Source organism: Sus scrofa, chromosome 2 (genome assembly GCF_000003025.6).
Source record: "Sus scrofa isolate TJ Tabasco breed Duroc chromosome 2, Sscrofa11.1, whole genome shotgun sequence".
Lineage (NCBI taxonomy): Eukaryota > Metazoa > Chordata > Mammalia > Artiodactyla > Suidae > Sus > Sus scrofa.
In genome coordinates, this window is record NC_010444.4 from 67,190,805 (window position 1) to 67,208,757 (window position 17,953).

At 40.7% G+C, this 17,953-nt stretch overlaps 2 protein-coding genes across 2 annotated transcripts; one reads left to right on the plus strand and one right to left on the minus strand.

Annotated features, from left to right (window-relative positions):
* LOC110259757 (olfactory receptor 7G2-like) lies at nt 3,802-4,719 on the plus strand. The gene has a single exon (XM_021085503.1). The coding sequence runs from the start codon at nt 3,802-3,804 to the stop codon at nt 4,717-4,719; it is 918 nt and encodes a 305-aa protein (XP_020941162.1).
* On the minus strand, nt 12,188-13,159 carry LOC110259632 (olfactory receptor 7G2-like). The gene has a single exon (XM_021085120.1). It carries the CDS (start codon nt 13,145-13,147, stop codon nt 12,188-12,190), a length of 960 nt encoding a protein of 319 aa, XP_020940779.1. The 5' UTR covers nt 13,148-13,159.

A 17,953-nucleotide genomic window follows, 5' to 3' on the forward strand; every position in this document is an offset into this window, starting at 1 on the left:
TCAAGTAATTTCTAAAAATAAGGTCTGGGGAGTTCCCTTTGTGGTGCTGCCGAAACAAATATGACTAGTATCCATGAGGATTCGAGTTCGATTCCTGACCTTGTCCAGTGGGTCCGGGATCTGGCATTGTTATCTTATTTTTTTATTTTTTATTATTTATTTATTTATTTATTTTTGCTATTTCTTGGGCCGCTCTCGCGGCATATGGAGGTTCCCAGGCTAGGGGTCGAATCGGAGCTGTAGCCACCAGCCTACGCCAGAGCCACAGCAATGGGGGATCCCAGCCGCGTCTGCAACCTACACTACAGCTCAGGGCAATGCCGGATCGTTAACCCACTGAGCAAGGGCAGGGATCGAACCCGAAAACCTCATGGTTCCTAGTCGGATTCGTTAACCACTGCGCCACGACGGGAACTCCTGGCATTGTTATCTTGAGCTCTGGTGTAGGTAGCAGATGCGGCTTGAATCCCGTATTGCTGTGGTTGTGACGCAGGCCAGTAGCCGAAGCTCTGATTCGACCCCTAGCCTGGGAACTTCCATATGCTGTGGGTGTGGCCCTAAAAAGCAAAATAAATAAATAAATGCAATTAAATAAGGTCTGGTTTTCTCATCCAGTTGTCATGAGCATCCTAAATAGTGACTTTACATTTGCCAGGTTTTCTGCTAAGCCATCTTTTTTTTCTTTTTTCTTTTTTTGGCTACCCCGCAGCATATGGGGTTCCTGGGCCAGGGATCAGATCCAAGATGCAGCAGCGACCTATGCTGTGGCTGCAGCAACACTGTATCCTTAACCCACTGTGCTGGACAGGGGGATGGAACTTCTGTTCCAGCACTCCCGAAACACCACTGTTCCCACTGCACTACCGATGGAACTCTTCTGCTAAGCCAGTTTTACTGATCAAATTTTTAAGTTCCACAACTATCAAGATATTCCAGGTATATTTGCTTTCTTATTTTTTTATTATTTTTTTTTGTCTTTTTGTCTTTTTTTTTTTTTTTTTTTTTTTTTAATCTTTTCTAGGACTGTACCTGCGGCATATGGAGGTTCCTAGGCTAGGGGTTGAATTGAAGCTGTAGCTGCCAGACTACGATGGAGCCACAGCAATGTGGGATCACAGCCTCGTCTGCGACCTACACCACAGCTCATGGCAACACCGGATCCTTAACCCACTGAGAGAGGCCAGGGATCGAACCTGCAACCTCATGTTTCCTAGTCAGATTCGTTAACCACTGAGCCATGACGGAAACTCCTGATTTTTATTTTTAAGGATAATTTGGCAATAGTTTTTTCTTTTCCAACTATTGTAACAACACTCCTGTTAAGCAGACTGGAAATTTGTGTTGATAGATTTTATCTTTTTCATCCCATGATGCTCCTGAAAACACACTAACAAACTGTTTCTTTAAAATTTATTTTTAATTATTTAATTTTTCATCCAAGATAACATTCATGTCCTATTTCCTCAAATTCATATATTTGTGAATGGCTGTGGTGTAGGTGTGGTATATATATATAATGCTATGAGAATATTTAAATAAATACACAAATATTGGGAGGAAAGGGAATCTCATTGACATAATAATAATAGGAGTCTGAGGTTTCAAGTAACATATTCTAATCTTAATCGCAGGTTCTGAGCATGGGCCTGCTGAAACCTCTAGATACTACCTTTGTGGCCAGATATTAAAAGACCTTCAGGGATTTCCCATTGCAGTGCAGCAGAAATGAATTTGACTAATATCCATGAGGATTTGGGTTCGATCTCTGGCCTTGCTTAGTGGGTTAAGGATCCTGCATTACCGTGAGCTGGGTGTAGGTCGAAGACCACTCTCAGGTCCCCAGTTGCTGTGGCTGTGACATAGGCTGGCAGCTGCAGCTCTGATTCGACCCCTAGCCTGGGAACTTCCATGTGCCTGTGGGTGCGGCTCTAAAAAGCCAAAAAAAAAAAAAAAAAAAAAAAAAAAAAAAGGCCTTCAAAATCAGGGAAAGAACTTTGACCTTTATTAGATGAAAGTTTTCAAAGGCAAGTGATGGAGTTTGATCAACCTTCCAGGATACATAAATCTGTACTCCCTAAAGTTTGCATCACCTGGTGGTATAAGTTCAAATCTAAGGTCTGGAAACCTGAGTTCAAATCATTCAACCACCTCTTACTATAGTGTCACATATTTTGCATCCATACCTTTATCTCAATTGACCTTTATCTTTACATAAGGTTGTGGAGAAAGAGGAGGATGTTAGAAGCACCTGACCCATAGATCAACAGAAAATAAAATTAGGATGAAACAAGTGCTAAACACTATGCCTGACGGCAGAGCCCTGTGTTAGTGGCAGTGTGGACAGCTAATAATAATTATCACATTTGTTTCAATGATGACTGCTAATACCATTGTTACCTACAATGACTATAAGCACAAGTTATGTGAGAAGAATCCAAGAAAGAGGCATAAATGGAAAGGGGAAAATAAAAGAAGAGAATCTGACAAACTATTGAAAATGAAGAGTTTGAATTGAGTCATGGACTTGAGGTCCTTGAGCAGAGCACTGTGAGTCAGGCCTTCATTTTCCCACTTAATTTTCCTGGTCTGCTCCAGCTTCTGAATAAGTTGATTTCCTCTGCCTACAAAGATATGTGCTCTAGAAAAGTGGTCTTCAGGGGTTCCCATTGTGGCTCAGCGGTTAACAAATCTGACTAGCATCCATGAAGACGAAGGTTCAATCCTTGGCCTCGCTCAGTGAGTTAAGGATCTGGTGTTGCCATGAGCTGTGGTGTAGGTCACAGATGCGGCTGGGATCCTGCATTGCAGTGGCTGTGGTATAGGCTGGCAGTTGCAGCTCTGATTTGACCCCTAGCCTGGGAAACTCCATATAAAGAAAAGTGGTCTTCAAAGTAAAACCCAAACCAGCAAGAGCAACATTTGGAATTGTGTTAGGGAAAATTTAAGTCCCATGCCTAATCTTCTGAATCTCATATTCTGAGTGTGGGGCCAGCGATATGGGTTTTGAGAAACCCTCCAGGTGATTTTTTGTTGTTCTTTTTGGCTGCATCCACAGCATGCGAAAATTCCCAGGACAGGGATTGAACCCATGCCACAGCTGTAACCAGAGCCACAGCAGTGACAATGCTGGATCCTTAGCCTGCTGAGCTCCCCCTCCAGTTGATTTTTATGCAAGGAACAGTTTGGGAAACTCTGCTCTAGAACCCAGATTTAATATGCTTGGTTTTGGTTTTCCTGCTTTCTTGTTTGAAGTTCTGGAGAATTTTCAAGGGATAAACCATACGTCATTCCCCCCCCTTTTTTTTTGTCTTTTCTAGGGCTGCACCCACGGCATATGGAGGTTCCCAGGCTAGGGGTCTAATCCGAGCTGTAGCTGCAGGTTTACACCAGAGCCACAGCAATGGGGGATCCAAGCCGCGTCTGCAACCTACCACACAGCTGACAGCAACGCAGGATCCTTAACCCACTGAGTGAGGCCAGGGATTGAACCCAAAACCTTGTGGTTCCTAGTCGGATTTGTTAATAACTGAGCCACGACGGGAACTCCTCATTCCCTATTAGATTCTTATTAGCTGGCACGGTGTGGGAAAGAATAAGTTAGTTTTGAGTGTAAGAGAGAGGACAGAAAGAAAGGAAGTTGAGGAAGTGAGAGAGACTGAGAGAGAGGCAGAAGGCAAAGAAACATGGGGAAATTCACTTCAACTTATAATATAGATATCACAGTTTTCTAGAATAAGTGATTCTTCTATGTCTGTTATGTGCCCTATAGCATGTATTACCCCCATCAGATGCATCTACAACATGGAACCAGAAAACCAAACAGACATAGCAGAATTTCTCCTCCTGGGTCTCTCAGAGGACACAGAATTACAGCCCCTCATATTTGGTCTATTCCTGACGATATACCTGGTTACTGTTCTTGGGAATCTTCTCATCATCCTGGCCATCAGCTCTGACTCCCACCTCCACACCCCCATGTACTTCTTCCTCTCCCACCTTTCCTTCACTGACATCTGTTTCAGCACCACCACAGTCCTCAAGATGCTTGCAAACCTCCAAAGACAAAGCAAATCCATCAGTTACATGGACTGCCTCATCCAGGTTGGTTTCGTCCTGTTTTTTGCTGGCTTGGAAAACTTTCTCCTGGCAGCAATGGCTTATGACCGTTATGTGGCCATCTGCCATCCGCTGAGGTACAGGGTCATCATGAACTCCTGTCTCTGTGTCCTGCTGATTCTACTCTCCCTGGTCACTAGCATGGTGGATGCTCTGCTCCACAGTCTGATGGTGCTGCGATTGTCCTTCTGCAAGAACCTGGAAATCCCCCACTTCTTCTGTGAACTTGCTCAGGTCATCAAGCTGGCCTGTTCTGATACCCTCGTCAATAACATCCTGGTATATTTAGTGACCAGCATATTGGGTGGTGTTCCTCTCCTCGGGATTATTTTCTCTTACACTCAAATTGTCTCCTCCGTTCTGAGCATGCCATCAGCTGGGGGGAGATATAAAGCTTTTTCCACCTGTGGGTCTCACCTCTCAGTTGTATCCTTGTTCTATGGGACAGCTTTTGGGGTGTACATTAGTTCTGCAGTTACACCCTCTTCCAAGAAGACCGCAGTAGCCTCACTGATGTACACTGTGGTCCCTCCAATGTTGAACCCCTTTATCTATAGCCTGAGGAATGAAGACATAAAGAGAGCTTTGAGAAAACTTATCTGATGGCCATCTACCTAGTGCTTGAGCTTCAAGAATGAGTCAACAGGAAGTTCCCATTGTGGCTTAGTTGATGTTTTTTTGTAACGAGAGTATGTGTTTTGCTACAAATTCATATAGGGAATCCATGAGAGGAGTACATGCGTGGATAGATCAGAATCAAACATCCCACTGGACTCCAGCCAAATTGTTTTCTTGTTGAAAAAATTTTATGTATGTGTTATGCCCATACTCACCCAGTTCTCAATCTGCTAGTCTCCCGATTTCCTTAAAAAAACGACAGAACACATTTTGTCCCTTATCAAACACAATGACTGTTACAAAATTTTCTGACATTTGCTTCATTTCTTTCTGTGGTTATAGCAAAGAGGTCTGGTCAGCTTGATCTTTGATTTCCCTTTGTGTTTTTTTTTTTAGGGCCACACTTGTGGCATATGGAAGTTCCTGGGCAAGGGGTGGAATCAAAGGTGCATCTGCTGGCCTACACCAGAGCCACGGCCATAACCACAGACACGCCAAATACCAGCTGCATCTGCAACCTACACCACTGCTCACTGCAACGCCAGATCCTTAACCCACCGAGCAGGGGCAGGGATCTCACCTGCATCCTCATGGATACTAATCCGTCTGTTACTGCTGAGCCACAACCGGAACTCCCCCTTCGTGGCTTTTTGTTTGTTTGTTTGTTTGTTTTGCCTTTTCTAGGGCTGCTCCTGAGGCATATGGAGGTTCCCGGGCTAGGGGTCGAATCGGAGCTGTAGCCGCTGGTCTACACCAGAGCCACAGCAACTCGGGATTCGAGCTGCGTCTGCAACCTACACCACAGCTCACGGCAACGCCGGATCCTTAACCCACTGAGCAAGGCCAGGGATTGAACCCGCAACCTCATTGTTCCTAGTCGGGTTTGTTAACCACTGAGCCACGATGGGAACTCCCTGTGGCTTTTTTTTTTTAAGTGTATAATTCAGTGGCTTTATTCACAGAGTTGCTCAATCATTACAACAATCCAATTTCAGGGCTTTAAAAACTTTTAATGATAGAATCAGAGTTTTAAAAAATAAATTTATTGGAGTGTAGGTGATTTACAATGTTAGGTTAGCGTCAGGTGTGCTGCAAAGTGAATCAGCCATACATAGACCTATATATCCATTCTTTATCAGATTATTTCCCCCTATAGGCCATCACAGAGGAGTCCTGAGTAGTACTGAGTAGATTTCCCTGAGCCATATAACAGGTCCTTGTTACCAATCAGTTCTGTGTATAGTAGTGTGTATATGCCAATCCCAACCTCCTCATCCATCCTCCCACCTCGACATTTCCCCTTTGGTAACCATAAGTTTTATCACTTGCCCTTAAAAAGAATGAAATCATGCCATTTGCAGCAACATGGATGGACCTAGAGATTATCATACTAAGTGATATTAGTCAGACAGAGAAAGGCAAATATCATATGAGATCACTAATACATGGAATCGACGAGGCCTGCATGTCAACCATGTCCCGAAGTCAGCAGTGCTGCAAAATAAGAAGAAAGAGACAGAGAAAGAGTGGGGATCAGGGGGCTACAGCCTTCAAGACGCAATAGCAACCCTCTGAGCCAACTCATGGTTTTTATTTACTATTTTCTACTTCCTTGTACGTGCAGGGGATACATCGGTATTTTACTTCAAACTTAGTGGAAGCAAGATATACTAGGACAGTCATTCCTAAGCACATAAAGTAATCATAAATGTTTTAGCCCTCCCAGGCCGTAATTTGTTGTTTGCTTCAAGCCATCTATGGCCTCTCCCACAAATCCCCCAAGGCTGCAGTCCTGAGACTGTCAGAGCTGATGGTCATGACCTCTACAGCCACTTTATGGTGCCAGTCTTTTCTTTCCATTCTTTGTTACGTCGCATATTCATGCCTCCGACATGGATCTCTAATAAAAAAAGTACTTATTCCCCTTATGATTTTTTACACACCATGGTACAGAAATGATTTCGTATTGTCCCTGTATCTTTGCTTGAGGACAGTGAAGAGAAGGTTCAGAAAAAGATCGGTTGGCTGTCTTCCTAGTACACCTAATTCTCATTATAAAGATTACAAATTTTATAATTTGTTCTCAGCAAAGAGAACAAATATCAATATTCTGCTAAATCAGCTTTGATCTTTTTCTATGGCCACAAAATAACAAACAGAAGACATTCCTTTCATATCTTCCTCTGTTCCTCTTCTTTCGTTCCCAGATATAAAAACGTATTGAATGTGATGGTATCCCGATGCATGGCTCTGGGTTGTATGTGCATTAGTAAACATATATAGGATAAAAGTCACTATTTATCGGCTAGGGAGTGGAGAAATAAGTTGGAATGTAACATTATTTAGAATATATATGACTGGGTCACTATGCTGTGCTGCAAAAATTGACTCAACACTATAAATCAACAATACCTTAATAAAAATTAATTAAAAAATTAATGAAGTGGGACTAAATATCAACATTAATTAAAAAATAAAGAATATGTGGTGAGTAGATGCATATTACATTTAGAATGGATAAGCAATGAGATCCTATTATGTAGCACAGGGAACTATATCCAATCTCTTGGAATAGAACATGATGGAAGATGATATAAGAAAGGGAATGTAGGGGTTCCTGTGTGGCTCAGTGATGATGAACCCCACTAGTAACCATGAGGATGAGGGCTCGATCTCTCAGTGAGTTAAGAATCCAGTGTTTCCGTGAGCTGTGGTGTAGGTCGCCGATGCAGCTCTGACTTGACCCCTAGCTTGGGAACTTCCATATGTGCAGCCCTAAAAAAAAAAAAAAAGGCAATGCAAACTCAGAACCAATCTTAAGCCATACACTGTATACTTTATGTCTGTGATGTAATCTTATCTTACCTAAGTGTTCCCACAGGTGAATGAGTGATATTATGACCTAACTCATCTGAAATAAGACAAGCCTTTCAGGTGATTCTGAGACCTGTCAAAGTTTGGGCACCATACCCCACAAGAGAGTGGATAACTTCATTCTCATCTTTCTGTTTGTTTGAGGCTAGAAATATTTCTGAAATGAATGCCATATTTTATCCTTTGATTCAGCCTCAGCAGTTGGTACAAGTATGAAAAAAATTGGTGATCAATTAAAATTTGGGACAAAAATTTGAGTGGAGGAAAGAGGGAGAGTGAGAGACGATGACGAAAGAAAAAATTGGCAGAGGGAAAGATTTTGGATATCTACAATATAGTTTTCTTTTCTTTTTAAGCACTAATTCTCAAACTTAAGCATATTTCCTATTCTTCTGGGGGGCTGGTTAAAACATAGGTTGTTGGTCCTCACCCAGGGCTTGTTAGATTAAATACAGAGGGATACCCAGATTTGCATTTCCTTTTTCTTTTTTTCTTTTTTTTTTTTTTTTTTGGTCTTTTGTTTTTTGAGGGCTGCACCCACAGCATATGGAGGTTCCCAGGCTAGGGGTCGGAGCTGTAGCTGCCAGTCTACATCACAGCCACAGCAATGCCAGATCCAAGCCGCATCTGCAAAGTACGCAACAGCTCACGGCAATGCTGGATCCTTAACCAATGAGTGAGGCCAGGGATCGAACTTAGAACCTCATGGTTCCTAGTCGGATTCGTTTCCACTGAGCCATGACAGGAACTCCTAGACTTGCATTTCTAATAAGTTCCCAGTTAGTGGTACTACTAGTCTTTGGACCATTCATTTTTATTTTATTTTATTTTTACCCCTTATTTTCTACCAGATTCATCCACAGCATGAATTTAAAAAAAAATTTATTAAAGGATATTCCATAGTGGCACGGTGGGTTAAGGATGCAGCATTGCCGCAGCTGTGCTCTAAGTCACAACCTGGTGTGGGTTAGACTCCTGGCCCAAGAATTTCCACATGCCATGGGTGCAGCAAAAAGGAAAAGAAAAAAAAACTTAGGTAAAGTACTTGCATAGACTTTCATCAGAGAAGATATGCAAGTGGCCACAAGCACGTGAAAATATGCTTAACATCACTGACCACTAAGAAAATGCAAACCAAAACCACAATGAAGCCCCACCTAACAGGCATGAGGACGGTTACTATAAAAAAGAGAAAAGAAAGGCATAAGTGTTGGGAATAGAGTGTTATAGAGAAACTGGAACCCCTGTGCACTGTTGGTGTGAATGTGAAATAGTGCAGCCACTATAGAAAACAATATGGCATTTTCTCAAAAACTTAAAAGTAGAATTACCATATGATGTAATAATTTCACTTCTGTATATAACCCAAAAGATATGAGTGAAGGGAACTGAGCAGTTATTTGTACACCTATGGGCAAACAGCATTATTCATAATAGCCAAAAGGTGGAAGCAACATGAATATACATGAATGGATGGACTATTCAGCCTTAAAAAGAAAGGAAATTTGGGGAGTTCCCGTCGTGGTGCAGTGGAAATGAATCCAACTAGGAACCATGAGGTTCAATCCCTGGCCTTGCTCAGTGGGTTAAGGATCCAGCGTTTCTGTGAGCTGTGGTGTAGGTCGAAGATGCAGCTTGGGTCTGGCATTGCTATGGCTGTGGTGTAGGTCAGCAGCTATAGCTCCGATCAGATCCTTAGCCTGGGAACCTCCATATGCCGCGGGTGCAGCCCTAAAAAGACAAAACACACACACACACGCACACACACACAAAAAAGAAAGAATGAATGAAAGAAAATTTTGATACATGTTACAACACAGATGAACCTTGGAGAATTATACTAAAGAAATAAGCCATTCACAAAAGGACAAATAATGTATAATTCTACTAACATGAGGTTACTAGAATAGTCAAATTCACAGTCATACAAACTATAATGCGGTTGCGGGATCTGGGTGCAAGAGAGAATAGGGTGTTTTTGCTAATAGGTATGTATTTCAGTTCTGTGAGATGAAGAGTTCTATGGATGGATGGTGGTGATGTAACACAACAATGTGAGTGTACTTAATGCCACTAAACTGTGAACTTAAAAATGATTAAGGAGTTCCCCTTGTGGCACACAGGAATCGGTGGTGTCTCTGCAGTGCCAGGACACAAATTCAATCCCTGGCACAGCACAGAGGGTTAAAGGATCTGGGGTTCCTGCAGCTGCTGCATAGGTTGCAACTATAGCTTGGATCTGATCCCTGGCCCAGGAACTCCATGAGCTGTGAGGCAGCCAAAAAAGAAAAACAAGTGATTAAAATGGTCAAGGACCTTGACTTTCTGAAGCATTCCTGGGAAAGAACAATGCTCGAAGCATCACACTTCCTGATTTCAAACTATGTTACAAGGCTATTTTTAAATGTTTATTTATTTATTTTTAAGATTTTTAGAAATTATAGTTGATTTATAATGTTCTGTCAATTTCTGCCGTACGGTAAAGTGACCCAGTCATACATATACATACATTCTTTTTCTCACATTATCCTCCATCATGTTCCATCACAAGTGACCAGATACAGTTTCCTGTGCTTTACAGCAGGATCTCATTGCTTATCCACTCCAAATGCAATAGTTTGCATCTACTAACCCCAAACTCTCAGTCCACCCCACTCCCTCCCCCTCCCTCTTGGCAACTATAGGTCTGTTCTCCATGTCCATGAGTTTGTTTCTTTTCTGTGGTTAGGTTCATATATTAGATTCCAGATATAAGTGATATCACATGGTAGTTGTCTTTCTCTTTCTGACTTACTTCGCTTAGTATGAGAGTCTCTAGTTCCATCCATGTTACTGCAAATGGCATTATTTTGTTCTTTTTTATGACCGAGTTACAGTAATCATAACAGCATGTGCTGGCATAAAAACAGAGATATGGACCAATAGAACAGAACAAAGAGCCCTGAAAGAAACCCATGTGTATATGTTCAACTCATATTTGACAAGCACCAGGAAAACTCTGTGGGGAATAGATAGTTTGGGGAACACCATGCAGCAAAATTAAATTGAACTGCTGTGTTATACTACTCGCAAAAATGATCTCACCATGGATTCAAGCCTGAAACATAAGACCTGAAACCATAAAAACTCTTCAAAGAAATATAGGGAAAAACTTTCTGACACTGGTTTTGGCATTGGATGTGACACCAAAAGCACAAGCAACAAAAGCAAAAATACCATCCACCAAAAAGTCAAAAATCGTAGAAGCAGAATGTAGAATGGTGGTTATCAAAGGGTTGGGGAAAATGGGGAGATGCTGATCAGTGTACACACTTCCAGTTATATGTTCTGAGGAGCTGAGATACAGCATGATGATTATAGCTAACAATATTGTATTATATACTTTAATATTGCCCAGAGAGTGAACTTTAAATATTTTCACCACAAAAAAGAAATGTTAACTCTGTGACAAGATGAAGGATTTAAGAGTTTATGTCATGGCTCAGCAGAAATGAATCTGACTGGCATCCATTAGGATGCAGGTTCAATCCCTGGCCTTGCTCAGAGGGGTTAAAGAACCTGGTATTTGCTGTCAGCTGTCGTGTAGATCACAGACACGGCTCAGATCTGGTGTTGCTGTGGCTGTGGTGTAGGCTGGCGGCTACAGGTCCTGATTGAACACCTAGCCTGGGAACCTACATATGCCGTACTTGCAGCCCCTAAAAAAAAAAAAAAAAAAAAAAAGAGAGAGAGAGAGAGAGAAATGAAGAATTTAGCTAATCCTATATCAATGTATCAAATCAACACACTCTTTACCTTAATCTCATACAAATTTATATGTCCATTATCCCTCAAAAAAGCTGGAGAAAAATGATCAAATATTGGAAATCAAATTCTGGCTGCATAAATCCCATTTCTGTCACCAAGATTACATTACCCTCTCTTTTTCTCTGTGTCATTTCCATTTCTGACTTATACAGATGCATGTGATAATATTTAGGATTATCCAGATAATCTGTGATAAACATCCTTCTACAAAGATTCTAATTCCAAAGAACAGACTGTGAAATATATCACAGTCATCTCAAACCACCAGTATAGACTAATTATACAAATTTCATAGATAATGAAACCGAGTATGGTAGTACTACTGTTCTTTAGAAGGGTATGGTTTACCAGTGACCAATCTAATTCATTACTAAATAGGTGAGTGAAAGATCATAGCTCTTACTATTGGCCTAACTCTGGGGTGCAACTGACATGGCCCTGCTATGGATCATGTAAGAGCTAGTCTCTGAGATGACCACAGCCTTACTTCAATATTTTACCTGACCTCCATTCTTTCTGCAATATTCCTTCTCCAGAGAGTGATAAAAGAAAAACAGCTAAAACCAGAACCCTTGCCTCAGGCTCTGTACGTATGGATTTTGAGCAGAGAAGTTAAATTTGAAGAATTGAAATCAAGTGTCACACATCTTAGAGCTAGATAAAAATCAAAGCCAGATTTCCGTTTCAAGTTAAAATTAACTTGACAATTCTGTTATCCAGCTACTGAAGAAGAATTTGGTGTTGAAGAATTATAGCTGCCCCAGAATTTCTATCATTTTGCCTCATCATACAAACACAGGAAAGAATGTAACCCACTGTTGAGTTTTTTCAAGGCTCCCTTTATGTCCCTGTTTCTCAGGCTGTAGATAAAAGGGTTCATCATTTGTGGAACCACAAGGTACATAACTGAAGCCACTGCAGACTTCTTGGATGAGTCATTAACAATAAAACTAATGTAAACCCCAAAACCTGTCATATAGAATAGAGATACAACTAAGAGGTGAGACCCACAAGTGGAAAAGGCTTTAAGCTTTGCCCCTAATGATGGCATTCTCAAAACAGAGGAGACAATTTGAATATAAGAGAAAATGATTCCAGAGAGAAGAACACCACCAAATAGACCAGCCACAGAATATATCAGGATGTTGTTGATGAGGGTATCAGAACAAGCCAGCTTGATGACCTGAGGGAGTTCACAGAAGAAGTGAGGGATTTCCAGGTCCTTGCAGAAGGACAGCCGCAATGCCATCAGACTATGGAGCAGGCCAATCACAGCACTAATGAACAGTGAGAGGAGAATCAGCAGAACACAGAGCTGGGGGTTCATGATGACTGTGTACCTTAAGGGGTAACAGATGGCCACATAGCGGTCATAGGCCATGACAGCAAGGAGGAAATTTTCCAAACTGGCAAAAACTAGGGCAAAACATATCTGGATAAGGCAACCTCTGTAAGTGATGCTCTGATTGTGTGCTTGGATATTTACCAGCATTTTGGGCATTGTAGTTGTGCTTATACAGATGTCAGTGAAGGACAGGTTGGAGAGGAAGAAGTACATGGGGGTGTGGAGGTGGGAGTCAGAGCTGACAGCCAGGATGATGAGTAGGTTACCCAGGACAGTGACCAGGTACATGGACAGGAACAGGAGGAAGATGAAGGGTTGTAGTTCTGGATCATCTGTCAATCCCAGAAGAAGGAATTCAGAAACATCTGTTTGATTTCTAGTTTCCATGCTGCCAATGAATCTGATGGGAAGAAAATGGAAAGAGAATAAAATATAATACATGGTCCCCAGATGAGCAGCAGCAACCTCAATTGGGAACTTGTTCAAAATGCAAATTCTTCATATCACTGCAGGTTAGGGCTGAAGAACTGGTGCTATGAAACTTAAGGGAAAAATTAAAACAAGACGCAGAGACATTTATCTTAATTAAAGGTGGGAACCAGGGGACTCAAGGTCTCAGGGATCAAGAGCCCCGCCTCAAGAAACCACACTACTTTTATTGTGCTCTTTAGGATTACCTCAAGTGAGGAGGGGGTTGTAGGTGCAGGATACAGGTTTTTTAAAATTATTTTAAAAGTCACATGGCCGGTAACTGATTAAGCTTTTATTCTGACCTTTAGGCATTTAACAATCATTAGCATTGAGGAAGCTTTGCATCAGTTATCTATGCATAGCATTCTAGAGAATCACCATTGTGCTTCTGCAAACAGCATGCCTATCTGCTGCAACCCAGGTGCCTAGTTTTGCACATTGGTTCTGTTTGCTAATGCATATTCTGCTAACGACCCCTCATAAACCACTTGGGGCCATGAGGTTGCTCTTTCTCTTATTCTTAAGAGGACATATCACACTGCGCAAATGGCGTGCCAACCTGCACAGGTCCAGCGTGGCTAGACCAACGTATTATGTCCTCACTCAGCTGACCATATGAATAACTTATGACTTTAGCTCTTTGTTCTTAAGCTTAAGTCATTTACCAGCAATGCGACTGTTTTTCAAGCAGGAATATGGGGTAATGTAAAGCAGGACAAGATGGAGTTTTCAACAAAGAGGCTAAGAAAATATTGTAGAAACATGTCTCGCGACAACCGCAGAGTTACTGCTGATAGACTCTGGGGGTAACAGCCAGCAATCCAAGTTTTAATGAACACTCCAGATGAATTTGACATATGCTAAAATTTTATAAACATGGATGTATAGTGTGAAACCAAGAGAATGTTTAGTTCTTTCCCTTGGCTAATTTTCCCTTCCCTCATGAGCTCTCTTACTTTTTTCCTTCCATTCCCTTTATTAGCCCTTTTTTATTGGTCACCAACTCTATTTCAAACCTTGTGCCAAGTGCTAAGACTGAAATACAGAAGTTTGGGGTTAGTAGAACCAAAATCTTATATTTAGAAAGGATAAACAATAAGGTCCTACTGTATAGCAGGGGGAACTATATTCAGTCTCTTGAGATAGACCATGATGGAAGATAACATGAAAAAAGAATATGTGTATCTGTGTATATATATATATGGTACTACTGGGTCACTATGCTGTATAGCAGAAATTGACTCAACACTGTAAATCAACTATACCCTAATAAAGATAAATTTAAAAAGAATAAGACATAGCATTTGCTTCAGAATTATTTCTTAGCCCAAACGAGCAGAAGGATGAGAATGAATTTATCTAATCTATCTTGTAGAGTATGATGCCTGAAACTTGGCATGCCTCAAATTATGTGAAGGGCATATCAAATTACAGAGAGTCAGATTATACCACAGCTTCATTCATCCATGGGGACACTTAGGGGAGATGAGGTTATGTCATGGAAACTACGTACACAGTGTGTGGAAAAGATTAAGCCTGAACTCAGATGACCTCACCGCTGAGTTGAATCTCTCGACTAATCACTGTGAATGCCTTTGGATGCTACAGAATTGGCATTTCCAATCAAACTCAGATTTTCTAATTTCCCTTTAAATTTCTAAAATTTTCATCTTGAAAAATGCTCCAAAGTTTCTCTTGCCTACAACGTATGTCCAACACTCCCCAGGAAGTATTATGTAGCAGGTCATGGCATCCATCCAAGTGTATGCTCTGCCTCTGAGCAAAGATTAGAAAACGTTGCCTGTAAACTGAAGCTCATTAGGCTCCCTCATGAAATGCAACTCATCTGCACTAGCATTTTTAATGCTTTTTTTCTCAGATAATGTCACTCTTTTATTTGAGAAAATAATGCTTGTGAACCAAAACAATTGATTTCTATCAATTTGATAATAAAACAAGTAATATGTGACTGAATATGTGATTCGTTATTACCAGAAATATTTTATTTTATTATTATTATTATTTTTGTCTTTTTGCCTTTTCTAGGGCCGCTCCCGGGGCATATGGAGATTCCCAGGCTAGGGGTCTAAACGGAGCTGTAGCCACCGGCCTACTCCAGAGAAGCAGCAACGTGGGATCCAAGCCGCATCTGCAACCTACACCACAGCTTATGGCACCGCTGGATCCTTAACTCACTGAGCGAGGGCAGGGATCAAACCCACAACCTCATGGTTCCTAGTTGGATTCGTTAACCACTGAGCCACGACGGGAACTCCTACCAGAAATATTTTAAACAGTTAATCTTTACCTGCTATCTATCTAGGGAAAATACATCCAATTTTATTTTTATTTATTTTTTGGCCACACCCACAGCATGCAGAGTTCCTGGGCCAGGGATCGAACCTGAGTCACAGGCAGTGACAATGTTGAATTATTAACTGCTAGGCCACTAGTGAAGCCCCATTAGCATTTATTTTTAAGAGAAGCTGGGCGAATGTCAATGACATTTTCTGTCTCATCCTAATGGTTTTTCTTTCCGTAGGGTGATTGGTGTTATATTGTTTAAAGAAAAGAAGAAAAAGAAAAACATCTAAATGGAAGAGAGAATTAAATGCACAGGCTTCTAAAAAATAGCAATAATTTTTGGTCCTTGGAAGACAGAAATATAAGATAAGACAGGTATTCGATACTTAAAAAATAATCAGTCACCCTCCAGGACTATCTCTGTAAAGCAGTGGTCCCCCCTAGCATGGAGCAGATAGGAGTAGCAATGACAGCTTTTATTATTTGGTGTATTATTTAGACTCAAACATTCTGGATTTAATCCAAGACCAGCACTTTTCTCTGATAATGTGGAAAATTGTTCAACTGTATGAGAAGATTTAGTGTCCTCATTTATACAATAGGAGCTATTATAAAACACTATGAATATCCTGTAATAAACCATAATGGAAAAGAATATGAAAAAGAATATATATGTATAACTGAATTATTTTGCTGTACCACAGAAATTAACACATAGTAAATCAACTGTACATCAAGGGATGGACAGGGAGTTTGGGGTTGGTGGATGCAAACTATAATATTTAGAATGGATAAGCAGTGAAGTCCAATTGTACAGCATAGGGAACTATATCCAATCTCTTGGGTGAGATCATGATGAAAGATAGTATGTGAAAAAGAATATATATATATATGTGTGACTGAGTCACTGTGCTGTACAGCAGAAATTGACACAACAGTAAATCAAATATACTCTAATGAAATTTTAAAAAAATTTTCAAAAAAGCATTATGAAGGTGTGGCAATGGTGAGAACTGAGTAGAGAAAGAGCATTCAGCATAATACTCAGCATATAGGCCTCTTGAACTGGCTTTTCCTATTATGTTTCCCACCCCTTCCACCATGAACTGTACCTGATAGGTTTTACTCCTCAGAAAGAAGCAGTGGGATGGAGCAGGTGGAAGAAAGACAAAGAAAGAGAGACTATTCTTTGCACAACAACTGCAAATTTCAGGGAAATGTTTACAAGCTGATACTCCAGATGGAAACCTTTATCATGCAGCTAAGCAATGAAGGAAACATCCAAATATAAGTATTCATTTGCCAGGAACACATGAGGAAATATATAGCAATTAAATGTGTTAAATGATAAAATGAATTATATGCAAATCAATACAAATAGTGAAAACCTAAAGAAAAACTTTTGCAAGACTTAAAGTCTACAGAATTAGAAAATTTTAAATAGGAGTTCCCTTGTGGCACAGCGGGTTAAGGAGCAGCAGCTTGGGTCACTGCTGTATTGTAGGTTTGATCTCTGGCCTGGGAACTTCCTTTTTTTTTTTTTTTTTTTTTTGTCTTTTTGCCTTTTCTAGGGCTGCTTCTGTGGCATATGGAGGTTCCCAGGCTAGGGGTCAAATTGGAGCTGTAGCCGCCAGCCTACGACAGAGCCACAGCAACACCAGATCCGAGTCGTGTCTGCAAAGTACACCACAGCTCATGACAACACCGGATCCTTAACCCACTGAGCAAGGCCAGGGATCGAATCCGAAACCACATGGTTCCCAGTCGGATTCATTAACCACTGAGCCACAACAGGAACTCCTCACTCTAAGTGTTCTTATTGCAGTAAATAATACAGATGTATAAGAGAATCCCTTATCACATGTTGATAAATCTTGATTATTTTCCTTTCCCAAGAAAACCACTACATGAACTTCAGATATGTTACTCTTCAGCAATTTTTACTATAATTAGTGTTATTATTGCATAGATAACTGCACTGTACTGCATTTTGAAAGCTTTGTATAATCAGGACCATACATTACAAGTCATTTGCAATTAGTGTTCTTGTGTAATTTATCTTTTCTTTATTGTTGATGTTTTTAATGCCTCGAGGTTCAATTTCCACAGAGTCTTCCATTACACTATGGAGAGATTTTATAGTTAATATCTTTATCTTATATATGTTTATGTCACACATATAATATAAAGCAATGTATGGGAAGTACCGTCACATTCAAGATCATGTTGTCTCTAGGATGGAGAGAACAAGAACCAAGGGGAAAACAGAAAAGATGACTTTTGCATGTGTATTATTTTATTACTTTATATAAAAGAACTGAAGTTCATACAGCAGGATGTCAATATTTAAATTTTTGAACAAGTTGGGGAGTTCCCGTCGTGGCGCAGTGGTTAACGAATCCGACTAGGAACCATGAG